Consider the following 25,104-nt stretch of genomic DNA (forward strand, 5'->3'; position numbering starts at 1 on the left):
CCACCCTCTGTCAGGTCCTCCTACCTACCCATAACTCTCCACTCTAGCCCCTCCTGCTCGTGGCCCCAGATCCGAATGCTGCTGGGCACTGGCCGTGGTGCTGAAACCGAGGTCAAGCCTGAAGGCGGAGTGGAGATTGAGGGTTAGGGCCCGGGCGGAGTAGGAGCAGCCAGGAGGGCGAAGAGGTGTCAGGACAGAGCTGGGCAGGTACTCGCTGGGGGAGGGAGACCCAGCAGGGTCTAGGAGAAGACTTATGCCTGGAGGAGCGGACACGGAAACCCGAACACTCTCCGGTCCTGCTGAAACCCTACGACTAGTCTGCCTCTCCTACTCCGACACTATCCCTGGAGTGGAATCTCGCATAGCAGTCTCCTGCACTATCTATTCCACAACTCCCCCAACCTAGGTCAGTGTGGTGCTGTGGGCCCAGTCTTGGGCTCCAGTACCTGAAGCTATTCCTTCAGTTTCTCTTCCTCTAGGTGCCCCTCTCCTACCTACCCACCATGACGAAGCTGCTGCCTGCCCAAGAGGCAGCCAGGATCTATCACACCAACTATGTGCGGAATGCCCGGGCGGTAGGGGTGATGTGGGGCACCCTCACTATCTGCTTCTCTGTTCTGGTCATGGCTCTGTTTATTCAACCCTACTGGATTGGAGACAGTATCAACACACCCCAGGCTGGCTACTTCGGCCTCTTTTCTTATTGTGTAGGCAATGCCTTGACTTCAGAGCTTATCTGCAAGGGCAGCCCCCTGGACTTCAAGACCATACCTTCCGGTGCCTTTAAGACTGCCATGTTCTTCGTGGCTGTTGCCATGTTTCTCATCATTGGCTCCACCATCTGCTTCAGCCTCTTCTTTGTCTGCAACACAGCTACCGTCTACAAGATCTGTGCCTGGATGCAGCTGGCAGCTGGTGAGTGGGCAGGTGTGGGTGCCTTATTCCATGGGTGGGATCTATATCATAGATTTAGGATCACTTTAGTGGTTCCCATTCCTGAGACTTGGATGCCAATGATCCTACAGTAGGAAGAACAATTTTAAACTTAGAATTAGGATCTGGATTCAAACCTTAGTTCTACCAATTGGCAAGTATTCTTAACTGCCTACTCAATACCAGGGATGGTGCTCAACACAAGCACCAAGTGACCACATGTAAGTTATTTTCTCATGTAAGCTTTAGTTTACTTATCTGTAAAATGGGAATTATACTTTAACTAATTGTCTCACAGCATTTTTGTGAGAAAAGCATTTCTTAAACTTGAAACTATTTTATTATTACACCTCTAGGAATTCCTGACTGAAGAAATTAGAGCTGGAAAGAATCTTAGAAAACACATGGTCCAGTTTCCTCATTTCATTATCCAAACATTTATTATATGCTTCCCATATACCAGGCTCTGGGAATATAAACACATACCCTTGAAGAAGTTATATTCTATTGAAATGACGCAACAGTGATACAGAGAAAGGAAATGACCTGCTCCTGACCAAATAATTAATTAATGGCGGAGTTGCAACTGGAACTCAAGTCTTCTGACTTTCAGACTGCTCTACTACACAGCCAAGCCCTTTCCCAGCTACATACACACATACACATACACACACTCACTCACTCATTCACCCTAAAAGAAGTCACAACCCTTAAACCAACAAACAAACCCTTACCTTCTGTCTTAGAATTAATACTTAATATCAGTTCCAAGGCAGGTGGGTGGTAAGGGCTAGGCAATAGGGGTTAAATGACTTGCCCAGAGTCACACAGCTAGAAAGAATTTAAGGTCACATTTGAATCCAGGTCCTCCTGACTCCAGGCCTGGCACTACCCACTGTGCTACCCCTGGCCAAAGCCTTTTGTGGGGCTATAGAGGAAAGGCTATTACTGTCTCCTTCTGCTCAAGGCTGGTCCTCAGCAAAGGGGTAGAGTCAAGAAAATTTGTTATGGGCACTCCAGCCTCACTTTTTGGTGTCTTTTCCTTTCCCCCCTCTGTAATGTGTCCTTTGCCTTCCAAGTCCTTTCCTTTTCTTCATAAAAATCTGCTCTGGGAAAAGATTTGACACAGTGGTCTTTGAATATTCTGAATGTAAGTCTTAGAGTGCTTTTCATCCAATTTGCTCTAATTATGGGATGGAAGGCTCTGGATTCAGCTCAAGATATTTTGGGCTTCAATGAGAAGTTAGGGGAAGGCTAAAACTGGGGAGGAGGATATGACTGGCCACTGAAATTATAGAAACAATGGGAAATTACCTATCTTCCTATGGGTAAGGGTCCAACTCTTCCTCCTTGGTTCAATTCTATAGCAAGTCTCTTGGCTCCTGGATTAGCCTGATCCTCCTGACCCTGGTAAGGACTCTCTTGCTTGCCCTATGCCATCAAAGTGTCCAGTAAACTCTTGCACCATTGCTTCTTGTTGTGGGGTATGAAGAAGGAATGACTCCTAACATGTTGACTCTGATAGTGACCCCCATGGGCACTGGTTAAAATTTAGATACCTTATCTAAATGGAAGTAACATAGGGAATAGTGGAAACGTCTTTTATATCTTGGTCAAGAAAATTAGCCAGTGATGCAAGACCAAGTAGAAAGTGGTCAGCAGATCCAAATGAAAATTAATCAATTATATCTCTCAGACCTCTCCTTCACTCCTTCCTTCTTTCCGTTCCTCCTTCCCTCTCTCTCTTTCTCTCTGTCTCTGTCTCTGTCACTCTCTGTCTCTCTGTCTCTCTCTCTCTCTCTTAAATCCTTATCTCCCATCTTAGAACTAATATTGTGTATCAGTTCCAAGGCAGAAAAGCTGTAAGGGCTAAACAGTTGGGGCTAAGTGACTTGCCCAGGGTCACACAGCTAGTGTAAGGCCAGATTTGAATCTATATCTTCCTGATTCCAGGCCTTGCACTCTATCCACTGAGCCCCTTTAACAAACATTTATTAAGCACCTATTATGTGAATGGTAAGAGGCAGTATACGATTGTAGACAGAATGTTGGATTTGGATTTGAGACATCAGTCCAAGTCCCATCTCCAATGCCAGCTGTGTGACCATGCATTTAATGTAATCTCTGTGAGTCTTTTAGCAATTTTTAACATTAAAAGGAATTTTTGCCTGCTTCAGCGTTCTAGTACCAGAATCACAGGTTCTGATATGCAAGCCTTGTGCTAGGCATTGCGTTTACAAAGCAAAAAATAATTCCTGCCCTCAAGGAGATTATATTCTACAGGAGGAATACAACATGTACCCAGATAAGTTAGTAGAATATTATATGAAGAGAGGGAGAGAACACTGATAGAAGCAGCTAGGCTACATAGTGAATAGAGTGGAAAAGAGCTGCATTTGAATTTTAGCTCAAAGACATGTGTGACCAAGGGCGAGTCACTTAGCCACTGTCAGCCTTAGTTTCCTCATCCACAAAATAGGAATAAGAGTGGCATCTACTGTACAGGATTATTGCAAGGATTAAATGATAATACATTGGTGTATCTAGACGGCTCAGTAGATAGAATGCCAGGCTTGGAGATGGGCGGTCCTGGATTCTAATCTAGCCTCAGATATTTTCCAATTGTGACCCTTCTCAAGTGACTAAACCTCAGCTGTATCAATTCTAAGATGGGAGGTAAGGGTTAGAAAAAAAGATAATATTTTAAAAGCATTTTGCAAATCTTAAGATAACAAATAAGTGTTAGCTATTTCAATTAATCAATGAATGAAATTTCATTAAGCACTGGGGGGGGCACAAAAAAGGCAAAAAACCCCAATACCTGCCTTCAGGGAGCTTATAATCAAATGGGGGAGACAATGTACAAATAAACATGTAGAAAGCAAGCTATACTGAGGATAGAGAAAAAATAATTAATAGAGGGAAGATACTAGAATATAATTAATATAGATAAGGAAGACCTGGGAAAAGTTTCTAATGGGAGGAAGCACCTCAAGTGAGGCTCAGAGAAAACTAAGGATTCTAAAGGTCCGTGGTAAAGAGGGAGTCCATTGTTGGCATAGGGGCAGCCTGCATTAAGATATTAAGAAGGTGAGAAATGAATAGTCAAATTTGAGGAAGTGTTAAGAGGCCAATTTGATTGGAATAACAAGTGTATGAAAGGAAATAATGTGAAATAAGTTTGGAAAAGTGGGCTGGAGCTAGACTGTAAAGGACTTTAAATATTAAGGTGACGAGATTACATTTTTATCCTACAACCAATGGGGAATTTTATCCTACAGACAATAGGAAGATTCTTGGGCAGGGAAGGATGGAAGAGATAGTGTAGAGATAGTCTTGGTGACTGATTGGATAAGGAACAGAGGGAGAAAGATGTCTTTTGGGTTGTGAACTTGAGTAACTGGAAGGATGGTGGTTCCTACAAAAGGAACAGGAAAGTTTTGGGACTAGTTAGAGACAGCTGTGATTCAGTGGTTAAGAGCCTTGGGCTGGGAGTCAGGAAGACCTGGGTTCAAACACAGCCTCAGACATGTCCTAGCTGTGTGACCCTCTGCAAGTCACTTAACCTCGGATTGCCTGACAAAAGGATCCCCTGGAGAAGAAAATGGCAAACCACTCCAGTATCCTTGCCAAGAAAACCCCATGGATAGCTATATATAATCAGTCACCAAGTCCATGGGGTCATGGGGTTAACTGTGTTATTGAGTCACAGAAAGTTAGAGCTGGGGGAGCCCTTAGAGATAAAATGGGTCATCCTTATTTTTATAGATAAGTAAATTGAGGCTCAAAGAAGTTATTTGATTTGCTCTTAGTTGCACAGTTAATTAGTGGCAGAGCTGGGGATAGAACTCAGGTCTCCTAGCCACCTACTGGTTAGTATTCTGTCTACCACATTCCTAATTTGACAGATAAGGAAACTAAGCATCAGAGAAACGGGTTGAGCATTATTTTCTCTCTTAGTTTCTCTTTTAAAACCTTTGGGGGTGAGGGTAGTATATTAAATAACTAAGCATGTACTGTGCAGGAATATATTAAATTGGCCTTATATGTTTTTGGAGGGAGCTGGGGGACATGAGAACTCTGAAAGAGGGAGGTTCTGGGCACCAAAGTTAAACTTCACCGATGGTGTCACATTGTACCCACAGTTAAGCCTGCTTTAACTAAAGTGAACCTAGTGAGAACATGATACTTGGGGACTGAGGAAGAATGGGCTAGGAGTGGAGTAAGAATTCTGCCCAATTTGTCCTGAACTGTGGAAATTGGCTCCTCAGTGTGTGAGAAGCCTTAGGATGGAGGATGCAGCTAGAGTTGGGTGACTCTGAGGAAGCTGGAGGGTCATGATCTTAGAGATCAATCTCTTCCCCCCACCTCATGTTATAGATGAATGAACTGAGACCTAGAAAAGTGAAGGGACTCATCCAAGGCCAAGCAGCTTAGTAAGCAGAAGAAGCAGGAATTCAAACCCAAGGTTTCTGACCCCAAAGCTAATGTACTCTCCCATGGCCATGGAATATGTATCGGGGTGTAAGAGGTAGGTATGTCATGTCCTCCATGGCACTAAGGAAGGATCAAGTTGTTGGTCCTTGGTTTTCAAACAGGGCCAGTGACATTATGGGGTGATGTCTTGACTTGTGGGTAAATTGGATTTAAGTGAGGATGAGTTGCACAAAGTCATCAGCCTCAATCTGTTTTCCAGAGTTATCAAAGTCCAGTGGCAAGGCAAAAATCAAGACAACTGGTGAAGAAAGAAGCTGGACAGTGGTGGCCACCAGGGAGGGCAGAGCAGGAACCCAGTCCAAGCTCAGCTGAGCTGATAAGATTAGGGATCATGGGGCTTTGCTGAAAGGAAAAGAGGTTGACTCCTTTCGAGTTGGTGGGAGGAAGCACTGAAACCAGAGCTAGCCAGGCTGTGCTCAGTGAAATATTGATGGAGAAGGAGGTAGGTGGCATCAGATTCCCTCAGTGGGGGAAGGGAGAGAAGAGAAAGCATTGGGCAGGGATGAAGGTAGAGGCAGTGGCTAGAAGGTATGCTCCAGTTGGGGCATGCATTCCTGTTAGTTAGATTCAATTCAATTAGCATCAAGAAGCTTCCATAGTTACAAAGAAAGGCTCTCCAAAGTCCCTCGACTTTCTTAAAGCCCCTTCATTTCTATGAAGCCTTTCCTGATGATCCCAGCTCACAGGCTTCTCTCTCCTCTAAATTCCTGCACCTTTGTCTGTACCTTCTTTCACTGGGCACAACTCTGCCCCTCACTACCTGTGTGCATTTGGTAAAGCACTTCTCCCCCCTCTGACTCTCAGTTTCTTCATCTGAAATCGAGAGATGATGACCTTTTCACTAGTGAGACCTGAGACTACAGAGAGAGGACTTGTCCAGAACACACAGTAAGCAGAACCAGGACTAGAATACGTTTTCGAACTCCTTACACTGTTACTGTTCCCTAATCATTTAATGCTTTGGTCTCATCTCTCCAAATAGACATTTTTAAGAAGGCAGTACCCATGTATCTGCCTCATGCCATCCCAGACTGTCACATATTAGTTGCTCAATACATAATGCCAGACTGATAAAAGCCAAAGCAGCCCACGAAGCTGTTAGGTCCTCAGAGGTCATTTTGCCCAAACCCAACTCTTTTTTATAATGTCTCAGAATAGCAGTTATCCCGGTTCTAAGTAAGCTACCTTTCGTATTAGGAAACGCACCGTCTCCTGCTGTTGTTGTTCATTAATGTCTGACTCTTCATGTCTCTGTTTTGGATTTTCTTGGTAAAGATTGCAAAGTAGTTTGCCATTTCTTTCTCCAGCTCATTTGACCGACAAGGAAACTGAGGCAAATAAGATGAAGTGATTTTAAAAAATTAAATAAAAATCATTACCTTTCATCTTGGAATCAATACTATTTATTGGTTCCAAGGCAGAAGAGTGGTAAAGGTTAGGGGGTTAAGTGACTTGCCCAGGGTCACACAGCTGGGAAGTATCTGAGGTCAAATTTGAACCCAGGACCTCCTGTCTCTAGGTCTGACTCTCAATCCACTGAGCCATCCAGCTGCCCTCAGGATGAAGTGACTTGCCTAGGGTCAGATAGTTAGTAAGTGTCTGAGGCTGGATTTGACTTCAAGGCTTCTTGACCTCAAGTCTTGAGCTCTACTTGCTGCGCCACCTAACTGCTCCCAGGCACTACCTCCTAAGGCAGGCAGTCCATTGAACTTTGGGGAGAGCTTTGATTGTTTTTCTGCTTCTTCGTCTTCCATTTGACCTCCCCTATAACACAAAGATTAAGAGCTGGAAGGGATCTTTTAGCTCATTAAATCCAACCCCCTCATTTCACATATAAGGATTCTGAAGCCTGGTTACATTAAGTAGTTTGCCCCAGGTCACATAGGGAGTGAGTGGCAAAGCAAGGATGAAACCCAGGTCCTCTGATGCTGCATCTATGACTCTTCCCATTATACTACACTCCCATCTATTGGTCCTTGGCCTTTTGGGGCCAAGGAAGCCAAGTATAATATTCTTCCGTATCGCAGTCCTTCTTGTACTTGAGAACAGCTTTCATGTTCCGCCTGAGGCTTCTCTTCCGCAGCCTAAATGACATTGGCTCCAACCATTTTCTTCATATTGGTATACTACCTTCCTTAGGTTCATCTTCCTCCTGGGGAGTATGGGTGGCCCAGGAGATGACTGAGCAGCTTGTGCCAGATGGTTAAGGCTGGCATCTCCAGCTAGATTCTGCATCTCTAAGAAGTACAGTAGGACCTGGTTTTATGTGACCCATTCATGTAAGTTGAAAGTCATGCATGATAGCAAACCCCGTTATTTAATAAGCGAACAATCTAGATACTTCATGACTTTTCTTAGGCTTATCCGAGCTACCACTATCACTACTCTTGTACTTAGAGGCCATCATTAATAAATAAATAAATAGATAGTGTTAATGCAACAAAGAGCCACACGGCCCTGATGTGGACACAACTTATTACAAGCCAAGAACTCTGGGAGCTTATGTTTGGTGCAAAACAATGTTATGACTCACACAAATACTTCTCAGTGAGAATAAGTGCGATTGGGTGAACTGCTGTGACACTATGGTGTCTGGGAAAATGGCACGGATTTAGCACATAATAAAAATTTTTTATTTTATGAATTTTTCTGTTTTTATTTTTTCCAATTGCCAAGCACATATGCCTGAATTTGCCTGTGTCGAGTACCTGTAAAACCAGGTCCTGCTGTAAGGTGGAAATGGGGTGGGATGGAGGAAAGGAAGTGAACAAATATTTATTAAGTGCCTGTTATGTGTGAAGTACTGGCTTAAACACTTAATAAAAATAACTAACATTTACATTGCCAGGCACAGTACTAAATGCTTTGCAGTTATCTTATTTGATCCTTAAAACAACTCTGGGAAGTCGGTATTGTTATTATCCCTGTTTTATAGTTAATAAAACAGAAGCAAAGAGAGGCTAAGTGACTTGCCAGGAATCCTCACAGCACACAGGCTATCTGAGATTGGATTTGAACTTAGGTCTTTCTGATTCCAGGTCTAGCATTCTATCCGTTGCTGCTGCTAGTAGACAGCGGATGCTGGGCTCAGGCAATGGACGTCAGAACAAGGGAGTGAGGAGGTAGCAAGAGGGGGAACTTTGGAATAGCAAGAAGAAGAGTTTTAAGATCCCTTCCAGTTCTAACATTCTATGATTTAAAATAACTGTACTTTCCCCAAACTTTGCCTTGTCTAAAGTCCAGACGTAGTCTGTAATTTGATGTTATTTTTCAGTATATGCTTATACCTATTTTTCCTTTCAAAAAGAATTTAGTTTAGGAGCATGACATTCAGATCCTTTTAAGATACTTAGAATCTTAGATTTCCCACAAGTCATTTCTGTATTTTAAGAGATAGCTTCAACCTCAAATCACATACAAATTTGCATTTCCACAATTATGATTCTCTCCCTCCCCTTTTCTTTTTTGGGAGCTTGGGGGTTTGTGTGATAGTTTATTGATTTTTTAAAACATTGCTTTCGGGGGCAGCTGGGTAGCTCAGTGGAATGAGAGTCAGGCCTAGAGACAGGAGGTCCTAGGTTCAAATCTGGCCTCAGCCATTTCTCAGCTGTGTGACCCTGAGCAAGTCACTTGACCCCCATTGCCTACCCTTACCACACTTCTGCCTTGGAGCCAATACACAGTATTGACTCCAAGATGAAAGGTAAGGGTTTTAAAACAAAACAAAACAAAACAAAACAAAGCAAAACAAACAAACAAACAAAAACATTGCTTTCATTTCCCAATAGCTTTCCCCTGCCCCATCTCCCTCCAAAGAACTCTTCATCCCAACAGAAAAGTATAGTTAAACAAGACATGAACTCAGTTGATTGTTGTCAGATGAACACAATGCATATGTGTCTGCCTCATCCCAAGCTTATAGTCCACCACAACTTCTCTGCCAACATGGATCACCGTCAGTCCTCTAAAGTCAATGAATGGACATTGCATTGATCAGCATTCTGAAAGCTTTCTGTGTGCTTTGTTGTTACATTACTAAGACTATTGTATGCACTATTCTCCTGGTTTTGTTTTATTATGTTGTTGCTATTGCTTTTTAGTATTTTTAAAATTCTGGACTTAAAATGTTAAAAACAAAGAGTATTTCCATATGTGAAATGGAACAAAGAGACTCATGTTTGAAATTTAATTTCTCTTTCATACTGCTTGCTTAAAAAAATACAATAAATCCAGCCCATTATTTCCAAAACTGTCCTGCTAACTGTGCACTATTAACAATATTTCGATGGCTCACCTTTTCATTTTTTAATCAAAATTCATATAAACAAATAATTTATAATCAATAAGTCTTTTGGAGACATGGCTTATTGCTTTGGTGAGAGTTTTTTAATTAAGACTGAAGTCCATCTGACATTTGCTTCCCCCATACCTTCCTCTATATATATATTCTTCTCATGCACTCCAAATCCAAAATATGAGATAATAACTTCTCCTACCCTTTTGCTTTCTACTCTAGGGTATTATTTTTATCTTCCTTTCTCTTCCCCTACTTTAAAATCTCTGGAAAAAAAAAGACAATCCACCCACCAGCTCCTTCTAATTGCTTTAAATTCACCTCTAGAGTTTTCTCTTGACTCTTGCATTTGCTTTTCAAAGTTTCTCTCTAGACATGTTTTTTTCATCAGCAATGTCTGAGAATCTTCAATTCCCTTAAAGATTAATTTTCCTCCTTTGCAAGATTATATTTAGCTCTACAAGGCAAATTATTCTTGGTTGCCACCTGATTTCTTGTGCCCTTAATACCATATACTATATTCCAGAGCAACTAGGTGGCACAGCAGTGCCAGATCTGGAGTCAGAATGACTCATCTTCCTGAGTACAAATCTGGCCTCAAGACACTTATTATCCCTGTCAATTTTCCATTTACCTTAATTTTTCATTGAAAAAGAAAGAGAAATGGAGAAGGAAATGATAAGCTATCCAGTATCTTTGCCAAGAAAACTCCAAATGGGGTCAGGAAGAGTTGGATGTGACCGAAAAATGACTAAATTGCATTCTAAGACTTCTCTCATTTATAGTAGAAGCTGCCAGATTTTGTCTGATCCTGACTGTGGTACTTTGGTATTTAAAATTTCTTTCTGGATGCTTACATTATTTCTTATTTGATATTAATTTCTTGAAATAGAGTGTCCAGAACTTTTAAAAATCATGATTTTTAAGGAGTCTGATGATTCCCAAATTGCTTCAACCTTTTTCCCCCCAGATCAGTTGTTTTTGATAGATGAAATGTTTTCTTTCTTATTTCTTTCCAGTCTTTTGATTTTGCTTTAATTTTTCTAGCTCTTCCATAGAGTCTTTAATTTCTATTTGGTCTATTATAACTTTAAAAGATTCTATTACTTGTATAAGGTTTGTGTTCTAACCTATTTATTATACTTCTAATTCTTCCCTCGAGCTTTGATTTTACTTTTTAATCTTATTTCGTTTCTTCTGCTTATTTTTTTTTCATGTGAACCTAGTGCAAAATTCATTTACTCCCCCCGCCCCAGTTTCTCCTTGCAATTGTTACAGAGCTCCCTCTACTTCTTGGTTGTATTTTTTAGTATTTCCAGATTTATAATTCTTTAAAGTGGTATCTTCTTGTGTTTATTCATCTCTCCAGCCTTAATTCTGTGTTCTTAAAACTGTGGCTGTGTGCTAGGCTTTGACTTTTCCTGCACTTTTGGGTGGAGTGATCTACTCTGCTTCATTCCCACTTGGGTCATCTGGGTTCCTGCTCTGACTTCCTCCTCCTAGGATTAGGCCCCTTTGCATCTTTGAAGTTCAGAGAACTGAATCTTTAGGGCCCTCTATGGGTGTCTCAGGACAAAGTACCTGTGGGCCAGAGTTATTTCCATCTGTGCCCTAATGTACTGACTGGTTGCTGCCACACTTGATGGCTTCTGAGGTTCCCTTCTGGGTTTCCCATCAGTCCAGGGCTTTTTTGGGTGAGCCTTTGCTCATCCCACTTACAGAGATGAGTGTCTCAGGCCAGTTTCTGGTTGTACACAAGCTATGTTCACCTGACTTTTGTGTAAGGATGAGGTGGTCACTTGCTATATAAATCCTCACTAGATTTTAAAATAATTACTCTGTCCACTTTAAACCTTATGGTTTTGTAGTTAGAGTGTCAGAGTGGGCAGCCTCTTGTTCATGTATCCATCTCGACAGAAGTCTAAATGGCTGTGCCACAAAAAGCATTGTCTTTCCTTCTGGCCCGTTACTCAGCCCCTGGGTCTCCCTTCTGAAGAAGGCAGAGAAGGTGGTTACTTACAGGAGGTGATTGAAAGGGTTGGGAAGGACCTTTCTTTCATCCCACCTCTGAAACAACTCTTCCAGGCAGGAAATATCCATATTACCTCTTCTATGGAGGAGGAAAATGAGACTCAGAGAGACAAAGTAATTTTAAGGTTCTCTCTGACCAAACTATTTCTCCCATCATGTCTGAAATTCGTTTCTTGACTTTAATGCATATTGATAGCCCGGTAATGAGGGGATGAGGGCCTGGCCCAGAGACGGGGCAAGGGAGACATACCGGTGGGGAGACAGCGAGGACAGGATGACGACATCTCCATTGTAAGCTGGTGTCCATAACAGTGACAGGGAAGTTTAGAAGGTGAGAAGTGAGCTGGTAGGGTGGTTGAGTTAAAGTTGTTTGTAGGACAAGTAGTTGGAGATATCCAATAGACAACTGGCCATATGAGACTGATGTAGGTGTTAAGGCTCCGAGAGCCTCAGTTTCCTCATTTGTAAAATTGGTACAGGAAGGTCTACTTTAGAAGGCTGTTTTGCATATCAAATGAAATAAGGCACGGGAACCCTTCACGTCTAACCATCCATTGCTCTCCCTTTCCTGCAGCCACGGGCTTAATGATTGGCTGTTTGGTCTACCCGGATGGCTGGGACTCTAGTGAGGTAAAGCGCATGTGTGGGGACCAGACGGGCAAATACACGCTGGGTGCCTGTACCATCCGCTGGGCTTTCCTGCTCGCTATGATCAGCATCATGGACGCCCTCATTCTCTCCATTCTGGCTTTTGTTCTCGGTTACCGGCAAGATAAACTCCTCCCGGATGACTACAAAGCAGATGGAAAAGGTAATACACGACCCATTTCATTCCTCCTTCCCGTGACTAGCTGCCCCGGGGGGACGGGCCTGCCAAAGCTCCTCCAGGGATAGCCGGAGCTCTCTCCTTTCCCCTTACCCCAGTAAGCCCGAGGCCTCACTAGAACCATTTCTACCAGGCTGCCACCCGACAACTCGAAATCCCGGGATGTCAGAGACGGAAGGGGAGACGCTGGTGCCCTGAAACGAGCAATTAATCTGGAGTCGGGGGACCAGAGGCCAAACAGCCTTTTCTCCCCCCGAAAGGGGAAACTGGCCGATGAAGGTCCACATCCCGGGAGCCTGCACCGTGTATGAGGCTGTTTCGGGAAGTGTGAGATGACACAGAGCAGAGGCACGGAGGGATACTCTGATTGCCCGATTACGAGGCCCCTTCATTGGCTCCAGAGCTCAGAGTTACTCTCATATCTTGTGGCCGGCAGCAAGGGGTGGGTGGGGGTGGGGAGAGCAAGTTTCTCCACTGAGCTTCCAGCCCAGCAAGAAATCCAAAGGCTTGTTTTCTGCCCCATGGTAGCAGATAGGAGACAGTCTCAGGCTATTTGTGAACGCTCTGAAGCCAGGCTCCTACATGCCGCAGCATCATACCCTTCCAGAAGCAGACTTACACAACGTTCCTGCTCCCTGGACGGGCCTGCGGTTTTTTCTTATTTTCTAAAACCCTTCTTTCTGTCCTAGTAACAGTTCTAAAAGAGAGGAACAGGACACCTCCTAGCTTAGTAAGTGCTTGTTTCCTTCTTATCTCTGTAGCTGAGTGGATGGATGAGTGGGTCTTGGGAATTGAGTGACTTGCCCAGGGTCACACAACTGGGAAGTATCTAGGACCTGATTTGAACCCAGGTCTTTCTGACTCCAGGTTCTATCCACTAAGCCACATAGCTGCCTCTCCATCACTGACATTGTTGACTCTTCATGACCCAACTTAGGGTCTCCTGCGCAAAGGTACTGGCGTGGTCTGCCATTTTCTTCTCCAATACATATGACAGACAAGAAAGCTGAAGCAGAGTTAAGCATCTTGTCCAGGGTCACACAGCTAGTGTCTGTGACCAGATTTGGAATCACAAAGATAAGCCTTCCTGATTCCAGGCACGAGGCTCCATCTCCTTACTGCACCACCAGGCTGCCCTGCCCAGTTGCCCTCCGACTAGATAGGGTCTATGGTCCCTCTCATCTCTAAATCTAGGATCCTTTGCAGAACCTTAAAGACAATGTAATTCAGTCTCTCTCTTTTGAAGGGGAGGAAATTGAGGTCCAAAGAGAAGTAATTTGGCAATGAATGGTGACCCTAGAACATTTTCCTGCCTCTTAGCAACATCATGCCACCATTTGTCTCAAGCAGTTGCCTCTTCAGGAATCAAGAAATGAAATCCTGCTAGCCATAATCCTTGCAACCTTGGGCTACAGGATGATGCAGAATCTGGGGAACACATGTTATCACCCAAATCCCAAGTTTGAGAAAGTCAAGTGGGAGCCCTTATTTACATACTCTCCCACATCCTGGACAGGAAGGCTCCCCATCAGGATTCCCTCTAGTGCTGTAGTCGCCTACACCAGAGGTCAGGTCTACACTCTGCTGAGACTTAAGCCACAGTGAAGGCAAAGGAAAGAGAGCCTTAGGCTCCTGTTGGATAATGCACATGGATAAAGATTGAGAAGTAGAGTGTGAAGGAGAAAATTAAGTAAATTTTCTTTAGCTAGTCAAGAGTCTACATTTCATTTAGGACATCCTTCCAAAGTCAGCTAGGTGGCGCATGGTTAGTGTTAGATTTGGAAGTTAGTTAGAACGGAATTCAAATTCCACTTTAGACACTCACTAATGCAAGCTGCTTACCCCGAGTGCAAAATGACATCTACCTCACAGGATGGTCAGGATCCTAGATATCATTATTAAAACCCGTGCCCTTAGGTGTTTGAGGAGTCATTAGAAACAACTTGGGCAAACACTAGTGTTTTCTAGTCGTGTCCCATTTGGGGTTTTCCTGGCAAAGACACTGGAGTAAAAACCATTTCCTTCTCCAGCTCATTTTAGAGATGAAGAAATGGAGGCAAATGGGGGTGAAATGACTTGCCCAGGGTCACAGAGCTGGCATGTGAGGCCAGATTTGAACTCAGGAAGAGGAGTGTCCATTTCCAGGCCTGGTGCTCTATTTCTTGTACCTCCTCTTGTCCTTCCTTCCTATCTCTGTGGCTGAGTGGATAGATGAGTGGGTCTTAGGAATTGAGTGGATTGAATAAATGAGAATTTGAATGCTTGGAGGAGTATCAGTACATCTGATGAAGCCTAGTATGAGGGTAGAAGCTGGGGAGAGAAAAGGACCAGGAGGGCCCATCCTGTCTAGCCCTCATCTCCCAGGTAGGAGAGCCCCAAACTATTTGGGAAGGGCAGCTTGCTGACACACTAGGGAGAGTGCCAAGCCCAGAGAACCTGGATTCCAATCTGGCATCAGATACATACCCTGGGCAAGTCATTTAACCCAATATACCTAACCCTGGCCCTTCTGTCTTAAGGGTTGTTACTAGGACAGAGCAGGTAAGGGTTAATAAAAAGGGGGGGAGGGCAGTTGGAGATCAGCAGCTCCTCTCTAGTTTTAAAACCTCTTTAAAAACTCTCCCTCCCCTTCCTGCAAAAATGCTCTTTCCTTGATTCTTTAAGAAAATGACTTTTCATAATAAATGCTGTAGAATATTGAGAAAAGCAATGGCCTAGAAGGGAAGAAAACTGGGTTTTGATCCTGTGTGACCTTGGGCAAGTAATTTCCCCATTTTGACTTTGTTTACTCATTTATAAAACAAGGAAGGTGGGGGAGTAAATGATCTATTCAGGTACCTTTTAAGCTCAACTTAAGGCTTTATGGTAAAATTATTTTTTCTCTCCTTTCTTTTCCATTACAGAGGAAGTCTGAAATAGTTCAACATATAGGTAAGTAATTTGATTAGACAATTTATGCTTTGAAATGATACATATTTCTTTTAAAATCAAGAGCTGTATACTTTTTCTGTTCCGAGAGTTTCCATTGCACAAGATGGAAAGGGCTTAAATATAACCACATTGCTAATACTTTAGTTAAATAAACCTGTGTCCCAAGTAGTCATCTGGAGTAAAAGACAGCAAAACTTAAAATGGCAGATAAGTGGCTCAGTAGATTTAGGCCTAAAGACAGGAAGTCCTGGGTTCAAATCTGTCCCAACACTTCCTAGCTGTATAACCCTGGACAAATCACTTAACCCCTATTGCCTAGTCCTTACCACTCTTTTGACTGGGAACCAATACCCAAGTATTGATTCTATGATGGACATGTGTGTTTAACAACAAAAACCAAAACCGGGCACATAGCTTGTTATACATGCAGGGTGCTCAAAGCCTTAAGGTGTATTTGTCAGGCTGGGGAGTGGGGAAGTGGAAATGCAGATTTGGGTCTGTCTTGCTGTGCCCCATGGGAAGGAGGTGGTTGGCATGTGTGGGATTGGGACTAGAAGTGGAAATCTACATTGCAGTTTTGGCTCTTTGTGTTTCTCTCGTTACAGGACATCTGCTTCTTGGAAAGAACCCCCTGTACAACTTCAATATAAAGTTATGGAATCTGATTCCTCGCATAGAACTTTCTTCCCAACTTTCCCATCTTCCTCTACCTGAGTCTTAAAGTCTTGATGCAACACAGAATTAGAACTCAGGATTTCGATTAGAGAAGACAGTCCAGTGATGGTGCTGCTTTTCAGGTGCTACAGAAGAACTGCAGACACTTCTAGAGGGCAGCCAGCAGCTGATGGAAAGAGTATTGGGCTATAGGAGTTGAGGTCTATCTAGGTCCAGCTCCATTACCATGAATCAGCTGAGTGCCCTGGAACAAGTCATTTTACTTCTACAATTGGGTATTTTTTCTCATCTGTAAAAGAAGGGGTTGGATTCGATCTCTATAAGATCCATTTCCAGTTCTTACAGTTTAAGAAGGCCTAAAGGTCTTTGAGATTAGGGTTATTTAAAAATAAGACATGGAGAAACTGTATGCAGGCCTACCTACTCCAGTGGAGCTTTTTGAGGTAACTATTTCTGGGTTACTGAAGGGCTGATTATCCGGTTAATGGGACCTGAAGGGCCCTCTGGTCTCCAAATCAGTCTTTGCTTTTCCTTTCCTGACTGGCTCGTGTTATTGCTCTGAAATGAGGAAATGACTTAAAAATATATTACTAGGCTGAGAAAACTCAAATCAACCTAATATTTGTAAGAATGATCATAAAAATTGAATGGAATGTTACAAAAGATTAAATCCTGTTTTTGTTGTTAGAATCCATTTGTTCTCCCATCCCATTTAGCAAGGTTATCTGAATTGGCAATTCTTGCTGAACCATGGTAGAATCTTTATTATTCTTCCAACAGGAAAGTCACATATCCTCAATGCTCACAGTAATGTGGTCAGGAGCTATGATTGGCTACAAAACTTTGGAAATTAGCCACCCATTAAGTCTAGACAAATTCATTTCCACTTACGGAATAAAACACATTCTGTGGTAGTCGTTAGGTAGCAAACAGAATGGAATGTCTTACGACAGTCTCCAGCTGGTCAGTCTCCAGGTAAAAGCTCATTGCTTTGTTCATACCAGTATGGAGACAGGTTTCGTTGGCTCGTTATTTCCAGGTGCAGGAAGCAGCTCACTTAATGGTGCTTGACTGCTCTGGTTACAGACTTCTTTGAGGTGAATAACCTCCAGCTGCCCATCCAGATAGCAGGCACCAATGGGAGTCCCTTCCCATCACACGGATCATTCTGTCCCATTCCTTCCAAACAACGTGTGCACAAACATACATGCACACCCCACCCTAGGAACTGCCAGGAAGCAGAGGGAATGGTATCTACCCTTCCTACCTCTTCTTGCCCTGGTGAAGACTAAGCACTTACACAAAGGCTCTTTCTCCAGGTCAAGTAAGTTGTTGATGTGATTCCCAATACTGTGTATATGAGAAATTTCACTAATCAATTAACTAACATGTTAGGCACCTACTATACAGGTGCTGAGTACACAAAGAAAAAACAGGCTTTTGCCTGAGAGATTACTCTTTTTGTAGAGGAGATGCATTTATATACAGGATATAGGCTTATCTTGGGGGTGACCAACAGCTGGGAGGATTAGAAATGGTTTCATGTTGAAAGTGGTGCAAGAGGGAGCAACTGGGTGGCTTGGCCTTGCCCTTCTGCTTTAAGAGTTGTTACTCTGATAGAAAGCAAGGGCTTAGTTAAAACCAGTGGAAAGATGCATCAGCCGGTGTGGGGGGCGGGGGGGGAAGTAAGAGAATGAATTATGTAACCATGTTAACTTTTCTAAAAAATAAATGTTAAAATGTTTTTAAAAAGAAAGGGCTTAAAGGGGAAAAAAATAGCAACCTTGGGCGAGTGGGAATGGAAATAAAGGAATGCTTACCAGGGTTTGGTGGAATGTGTCTCTAGTGAAAAGGTATGTAGACAGGAAATGTGTTATGCAGGAGGTACAATAGGGCCAATTGACAGTGCATGAACAGAAGGAATGTGTAATAAGACTGCAAAGGTAGGTTGAAGCCTGGTGCTTTATTTGGCTGCATCAAGACCTCATGATCCTGGATGAAAGCATTCCAACGGGCATGCCAACTAATGCACTTTATTCTAGTTGAAAATGAATTTGTACTTAATGGGTGGCTAATTTTCAGAGTTGGCAGCTCAACTGTAGCAGTAGTGTAAACGAATAATTTAAAATTAAAAAAAAATTGATCCGTACTTTGCTTTTACTTGGGACACAAAATCTATTTTCTACAGGAACATAAAATTATTAACTTGCATTATTAATATCACATCCTACTGATTACTTTTTTGTGTTCCTTCTCTCTACCTCCCTCCAAATATAAACAAAAACCATATTTAAAATAATAATCAAGAGCAATCATATTTACTTATTTCTTTTCTCACTTCCATTTTAAGGATTCAGGAAATTCTTGGAAATTGCAATTATGGCCCTGCTAGGCAGATACTATCAGTCATGTAACTGTTGCTTCTCTATGGGTTCTCTTCAGTTAAAAAAATAAAGGAGTTGGTCTATACCAGGGAATTTACTTTTTTTTTGTACATGGCCTCATTCTTAGAATGTTTAAATGCCTAACAAATACAGAATTACAAAACAAAATATATTAAAATATAATTGCCAGAATATTAAAAGTTCACAGGCACCAGGTTAAGAACTCCTTTTGAAAAGATTTCAGCCAGAACAAAGGGCTAAATTAATTGCAGCAGTTAACCTTTCCAGAGATGGCCATCTAATTTGGACCTTCTCTGTTGATCTGGGCCATAGGACTGTTAAGTTTCAAGTCTGATTAAAAGACAAGGGCATCTGAGATCCAAAATCCATGTCACGCAGACAGACACTGGAGGAACTGAAGTCTCCAAAATGAACTGAAAAGGAAATCTTGCCCACAATGACATTTTCATAACTTTGCATATCTTATGTCCCTCTCCTGCCCTCCTCAAACCATTAACGTACCGTGTCTACTTCTCAAGGTTATGTCTTTATTTAAATGGTCTTTTAAAAACTAAGTCTGCCATAAAGTGAGATTATGCACTTAGCTACTTGTTACCTTTGGAACTCTCTCTGGGAGCCACACAGCAATGTTGTTTGATAAATAAGATCAGAATAGGGGTGAAAAATTAACAAAGGTTGCTGAGAGAAGAGGACCAAAATCTAGACCTGGTTTGCAGTAATAACACTTCCTCTAAAACAGGAGTTCCAAACTGTTTTCATCCTTGTGCTCCTGGGTTTTCAGTAAGCCTCTCCATAATCCCTTATTCAATACAAAAGTAAATACATTCAAGCATACATTTACCATACGCTTTCACATAGGAGAAAAAAGTTAATTTCAACAGGATAAAAACATTATCAAATATATTCTTCATGCCTCCTAGACAACCTTTTGGTACTCCCTGGGTGGGGATGTGTAGCCAGCCCCAGGTTGGGAATCTCTGCTGCAGAACTAAGATATCAATAAACAAACAGGTGAAATGTGTTCAATATAGCACTGTCCATTAAATTAGCAGGCAATTATAATCTATTTCCTAACTTAAAACCAAGGCAGTAAACATCACTATCAATACAGTGAAATCAAACCCCTTCAACAATAGCACAATTTTTAAAAAGCATATGGCTAGGGCCAGTAGGTGGCTGATGGATAGTGCCCCAGGCCTGGAGTTGAGACAACCTGGATTCAAATTTGATCACAGACACTTCCTAGCTGTGACCCTGGTCACAGTCACTTGACTCCCACTGCCTAGTCCTTACTGCCCTTTTGCCTTTGAACCAATAATACATAGTAGCAATTCTAACATGGAAGTATCTTAAAAAATAATGCCACCAACTTTGCTCTATAGCTTAATATAGCTTCAAACTCTTCTCTTGGTTCTTTATTGATTCACACAAGGATGTAACATGTTTTAATGTGATAAACTAACATACTTGCAGAATTTTCTGTAACATAGCAATTATCTATAGCATCCATATCCCCACCATTGACCAAAGCATTTTCCAATAGGCCTGAAGGTTTTATGGGATTACAAACCAATGTTTTGTTAACAAGGCTAGGAATGCCAGTCATCACTCCCTTACCAAGACACCAAAAAAACAGATTAGTAGTCTCCAAATGCTAACAGTGACACCACTTTCCTGAGTCACAGGACCATACCTAGAGAGCAATTCTAAGAACTTTAACTTCAAGTTCCTTTATCAGAAGTTAAGTTCTATAGATCAGCTGAAAGATTTCTTTTCATCTGTGAATTTATTCCTAAGAACTGGTAAAAGGCCAGCACCTTTTTCAGAAGGAAGAATGTTGGATCTTGATAAAATTAATTTGCACTCTGATTGATTGACATTCGAGCCAGCAGCTAAAAGGAATTTTGATCCAAGAATTCTTGTTGCTGCTGTGTAATAGCATCTACTCTTGGGAAGTTGGGGTGGGGCGAGTTTGGAATAGGGTTCTTAATCTTTTTTTGTCATGGACCCTTTCTTAAGGTCTGGTAAAACATATGGACCCCTTCTCAGTTTTAAAAACATAGGAAACAAATATCAAAAGTTACCAAAATGGTTTTAAAAAATTAGTACATGGAAGCACTAAGGGGCTCAGTTGATAGCCAGGCCTTGAATCGGGAGGTTCTAGGTTCAAGTCTGACCTCAGACACGTCTTGGCTTTGTGACCCTGGGAAAGTCACCTAACTCCCATTGCCTAGGCCTTACTGCTCTTCTGCCCTGGAGCCAATACTTAGTATTGATTCTAAGACAGAAGATTAAAAAAAAAAAAAAAAAAAAAAAAGGTCATTGACCTTAGGTTAAGAACTCCTTTGCAAGGTCCTCAGCCAGAAGCAGAATTAAGATCCTTACAACCAGCCTGTCATCTTAGTACTCAAAATTTTGGTGTGACAATTTAATATTCATGTTTGTATCTCAATGTTTTGGAGATGGACCAGGGGAATAAATAGGTCCTGGCTCCATGGTACCGAATGGAACCTATGCTGTTACATATGTCTTATGAAGCCCCATTTTCCCATTTTTTTTTTTTGAGACATATACCTGTTAAAGAGCCAGCACATTCACTTTATTTTTATTAAAAAACAAACGGGGCAGCTGGGTAGCTCAGTGGAGTGAGAGTCAGGCCTAGAGACAGGAGGTCCTAGGTTCAAACCCAGCCTCAGCCACTTCCCAGCTGTGTGACCCTGGGCAAGACACTTGACCCCCATTGCCCACCCTTACCAATCTTCCACCTATGAGACAATACACCGAAGTACAAGGGTTAAAAATAAAACAAAAAAAAATAAAATAAAAAAAAAAACAAAGACCCCTTACCTTCTGTCTTAGAATCAAGGAGTAATAAGAGATAGGCAGTGGGAATTAAGTGACTTGCCTAGGGTCACACAGCTAGGAAGCCCAAATTTGAACCCAAAACTTCCCATCTCTCAATCCACTGAAGTCACTTGGCTGACCCCAGCACATTCATTTTAGAATGGCATATAGGTTAACAGCATACATTCTTGCCGGAAGCAAGGAAAATAAATTACATAATTATCACTTATAGTCCTAGGTATTTTCAGTTCCAGACCAATTCCTCCTCCTTTTTCCTCCCCATTCCATGGTTTAGTAGGAGCAAATCTCATAACAAATTAAAAAAAGCTTTCTAGGAACATATAGATTATTAAATAATTTGTTTATTGTATTGCATTTACAAAGAAAACAGACAGTGCACCCAAGTAGAAAGAATAAAAATGTATTTTCCTTCAGGGCTGTTGTATTGTTGCTTTTTACTGACAGCAAGTACAAATCCTTTAGTGAGCATTTTATGGCAATTTCGACGTAGGATGAAAGCTCAAGAGGGCAAGCATGGGGGCACCTGGAAGACTGGATTCTACAGTTCTCTCTTCATGCCTTCTAATCCATCTGGTTCCCTAAGTGAGTCAGGGAAAAAAAGCCCTTATTTGGTAGGGAAACATTTCAGGAATTAAGTTACAGGACTTATCTTACCACCATGATAATAAGTTATTCCTTTTGCATCAAAATGATTCCTTTCTCATCAGATTATTTGCTGAAAAGGAATGACTAGTTTTTCTTCTTCAATGCCACCATCAGAAATGCCTTTAACCCTACTATTATGGCTTAGTGGCATTTAGAGAAATATAACTCAAGAGTCTTAGTTTATAATCACTAAAAACACAGATAAACCTGGCAACCCAGGGAAAAATTAAATTACTGAAGGATTTCCCTGACATTATGAATGCTTGGTGAGCTTTATTATTTTCTTTATTCTTCACAGATGTACATGAGTAGCCTAGCCCAGAAATCCCCTAGAGAAATAACATCATCTGATTTCATTAGTATCATCAAATCAAGAATCCAATGACTTGGCCAGTCAGACAAGGCTATGAGGAAACAATGCATACATCTTACATGGATCACAGAACGACTTCGCCCGTTTCCTTGCCATTAGATTCCAAACTCAGAGAAAACCTAGCGTGCAAGAGTCTGATAGTTCTAAGAACATCTTCTCTAAGTTACACTTGCTTGGCTTTCTCTAAATTCCATAGTTCTGAAGCAGGATCCATCTTCTATGAGAGCATTGATTCCCAAGGCCCTTTGGTCCATTATGAGGAAGAACAGTTGTGATCCCAATCCTGCTGCACTTTGGCTTTTGGTTATGACTCATTGTTATATCAGGGGGCAAATCTAGGAGAGATCCATCTTTATACTAGCAAATTCTACAAAGGTTTTAACTTTTTCTTGTAAAAAAATTAAAAAAAAAAAAAAAAAAAACCCAACCCCCCTCCCCCACAAGACTTAAGTATATCCCAATCTTCCTGAAGTTATTGAGGTTAATAGCTTACCATTATACTCTAAAGAGCAACCACCTATATGCTGATACTAGAAAATAGCAGCAGAGAATGGCTATCTTTTCTTGGGGCGGGGGAAAGCTACATCTCCCCGCTCCTGGTTCTTGTATATTTGGGTTATGCCTGAGCATAATGCCAAACCATTTAAAGAAAAAGGAAAAAAGCAAAGCCAAATGGGGAAATGAACTTCAAGGTCAGAGCCTTGGGTAAATTAACATTGATGAAAGATTGCAAGTACTTCTAAGGAATTGTTTGGAGAAGAATCAGAAGCTCTGGGTGACATCTTTTTCTCTTTCCAGATACAGAGGACCTAAAACCCTGAGCTCTTCCAGAGTGAGTCATCCTGAATTCTTTAGTGATCGGGGTAGGAGATTTCAACTCAAAGAGAATGAGTAAAGTGCCAGCTGGGGTTTTAAAAAGCAATCAAACCAATATCCCTACCCCACCCCCCCTTAAAAAAAAACACCCCCAAACCAAAACCCTCTGCTCTTGGGAAAGCAGAAGACACGTAAGGTAACGCTGCTTACAAAACAACCACTTGTCTGTAGCCAAAGGGCACACCTGCCTTCTGAAGGATTTCTATTCAATGGTTCCAGTTTCAGCTTCCATTCCCACTACTTCTATTACAGTCAGACTAAAGATGTGGGCCATGAGAATTATAGGTATATGTAGATTGGTATAAACAGTGGAAAATAATACCAAAACTCAGTCTTCTTGATTGATACAGCCCATTTCAAAGATAGAAGCCAAAAAAGTTGTAGGAAAAAAATGTGACTGTAAAGAGTAACCCAAACCATCCAGAAATAGGATGCATGTTCAGTGTCTCTGCTGCACATTAAATTAACACCTTTGTCTCATCCTTCTGCTGGCAATAGAATATGCACTAGAAAATTTGACTCTTAGAGTCAGTGAGTTAAGGATGGGCTCACACATCTTCGTTGCTCTCTTAAAAAAGGATGCTTATAATTTAAAGGAGGATGTTCTAATGGAAGTGGGAAGATAGAAGATGAGGGGCAATTTCACATTCCAGTCCAATAGTCTTTGGCAGAGCCCAACCAAGGCAAAACTCACTCAGGATGCCCAATGGCTGTGGGGATTCCCACAGAGTCAAGTAAGCAAACCCAAATGAACAATATTAGATTAAAAAATAACAATAATCTAGGAAGCCTTGAAGGAAGAGCTTCACCCTGAAAAGGGAAAGGAGAATGCTTGAAGGGAACAGGAAGAGGATTAAGGATTGCAAGGAAAGGGAAGGAAGGAGAGAATCTGGAACAGCTAGGTCAGTGTATAATCTCTGCTGCAAACCAGAGTCCAGAGGATTACGGTGTTGGGTCAGTGACTTTAGGAGTTAAGCCAGGGGTGCCTGAGACACTCTGCTGCTGTGGCTCGTTTCTCGGGAATCAGCTCCAACATTGGCAATAAGAAATCTGTGAAGCCTGCTGCTTCTTCTTGAGACCACTCATACTTCTCCACTAGAACTTCAAAAAGGCCCCAAGGCTTCAGTTTAGTTATGTGTTTTAGGTCACCTGTGGGGAAAAGAGAATAAATGAAAATAAGCAATAAATATAGTTGGAAAATGATTTCCTTTCAAATGTAAATCAATGTTCCAATCTAGGCAGAAGTTCCCAATCAGAGGCTACAGTTATTAGTACTTTTAAAAAATAGTACTTTTAAAAAAGAACTTATCCTTTCCCCAGTAACAAATATTATCTCTCTTACAAAATATACATGTAACTTTAAATGCTCTCAGAGGAAACAATGTTTTTAATGAGTATCTAGAACTCACAGTAAGTCTTGTAAACTCTTTCCCTACATCTTCAACTAGTCAGAGGAATCATATTAGTTTGTGACAAGCATTAATTTTAATTTTATCATGCATCTCTTTTGGGGAGCCAAAGAGCTACTCAATTCTCTGCATTTTGGTACAAGTATTTATTAAAGTTAGGCCTATTATAATAAGTAAGGCACTAAGAATATAAACACAAAAAAATTAAATAGCCCCCAATCTCAAGGAACTTCTATTTAGAACCAATCCAACGAAACAAAGGTGGAAAGGATATCAAAATGTTTTGTTTTCCTTCTAACTGTACACCACCATACCTCACAGAAATCTGGGAGGTAGAGCTAACA

At 41.7% G+C, this 25,104-nt stretch overlaps 2 protein-coding genes across 2 annotated transcripts in view; one reads left to right on the plus strand and one right to left on the minus strand.

Moving 5' to 3' along the window:
• The first annotated feature begins 503 nt into the window (after positions 1 to 503).
• Positions 504 to 16,181, plus strand: LHFPL5 (LHFPL tetraspan subfamily member 5). Its single transcript, XM_044672186.1, has 4 exons — positions 504 to 915; positions 12,330 to 12,566; positions 15,485 to 15,512; positions 16,118 to 16,181. The coding sequence occupies exons 1-3, from the start codon at positions 504 to 506 to the stop codon at positions 15,493 to 15,495; spliced, it is 660 nt and encodes a 219-aa protein (XP_044528121.1). The 3' UTR covers positions 15,496 to 15,512; positions 16,118 to 16,181.
• An 8,043-nt stretch (positions 16,182 to 24,224) lies between these two features.
• SRPK1 (SRSF protein kinase 1) overlaps positions 24,225 to 25,104 on the minus strand; it is an 87,593-nt gene continuing 86,713 nt past the window's right edge. The window contains exon 16 of the mRNA XM_044674284.1: positions 24,225 to 24,500. Within this exon, the coding sequence (XP_044530219.1) occupies positions 24,316 to 24,500 (185 nt within the window). The 3' untranslated portion in view covers positions 24,225 to 24,315. The remainder of the gene's footprint in view (positions 24,501 to 25,104) is intronic.

Source organism: Gracilinanus agilis, chromosome 4 (assembly GCF_016433145.1).
Source record: "Gracilinanus agilis isolate LMUSP501 chromosome 4, AgileGrace, whole genome shotgun sequence".
Taxonomy (NCBI): Eukaryota; Metazoa; Chordata; class Mammalia; order Didelphimorphia; family Didelphidae; genus Gracilinanus; species Gracilinanus agilis.

Coding starts and splice junctions, on each gene's coding strand:
- LHFPL5 (XM_044672186.1), top strand. CDS start 504: ATGACGAAGCTGCTGCCTGCCCAAGAGGCAGCCAGGATCTATCACACC. Junction 916..12,329: donor CTGGATGCAGCTGGCAGCTG/GTGAGTGGGCAG, acceptor CCTTTCCTGCAG/CCACGGGCTTAATGATTGGC.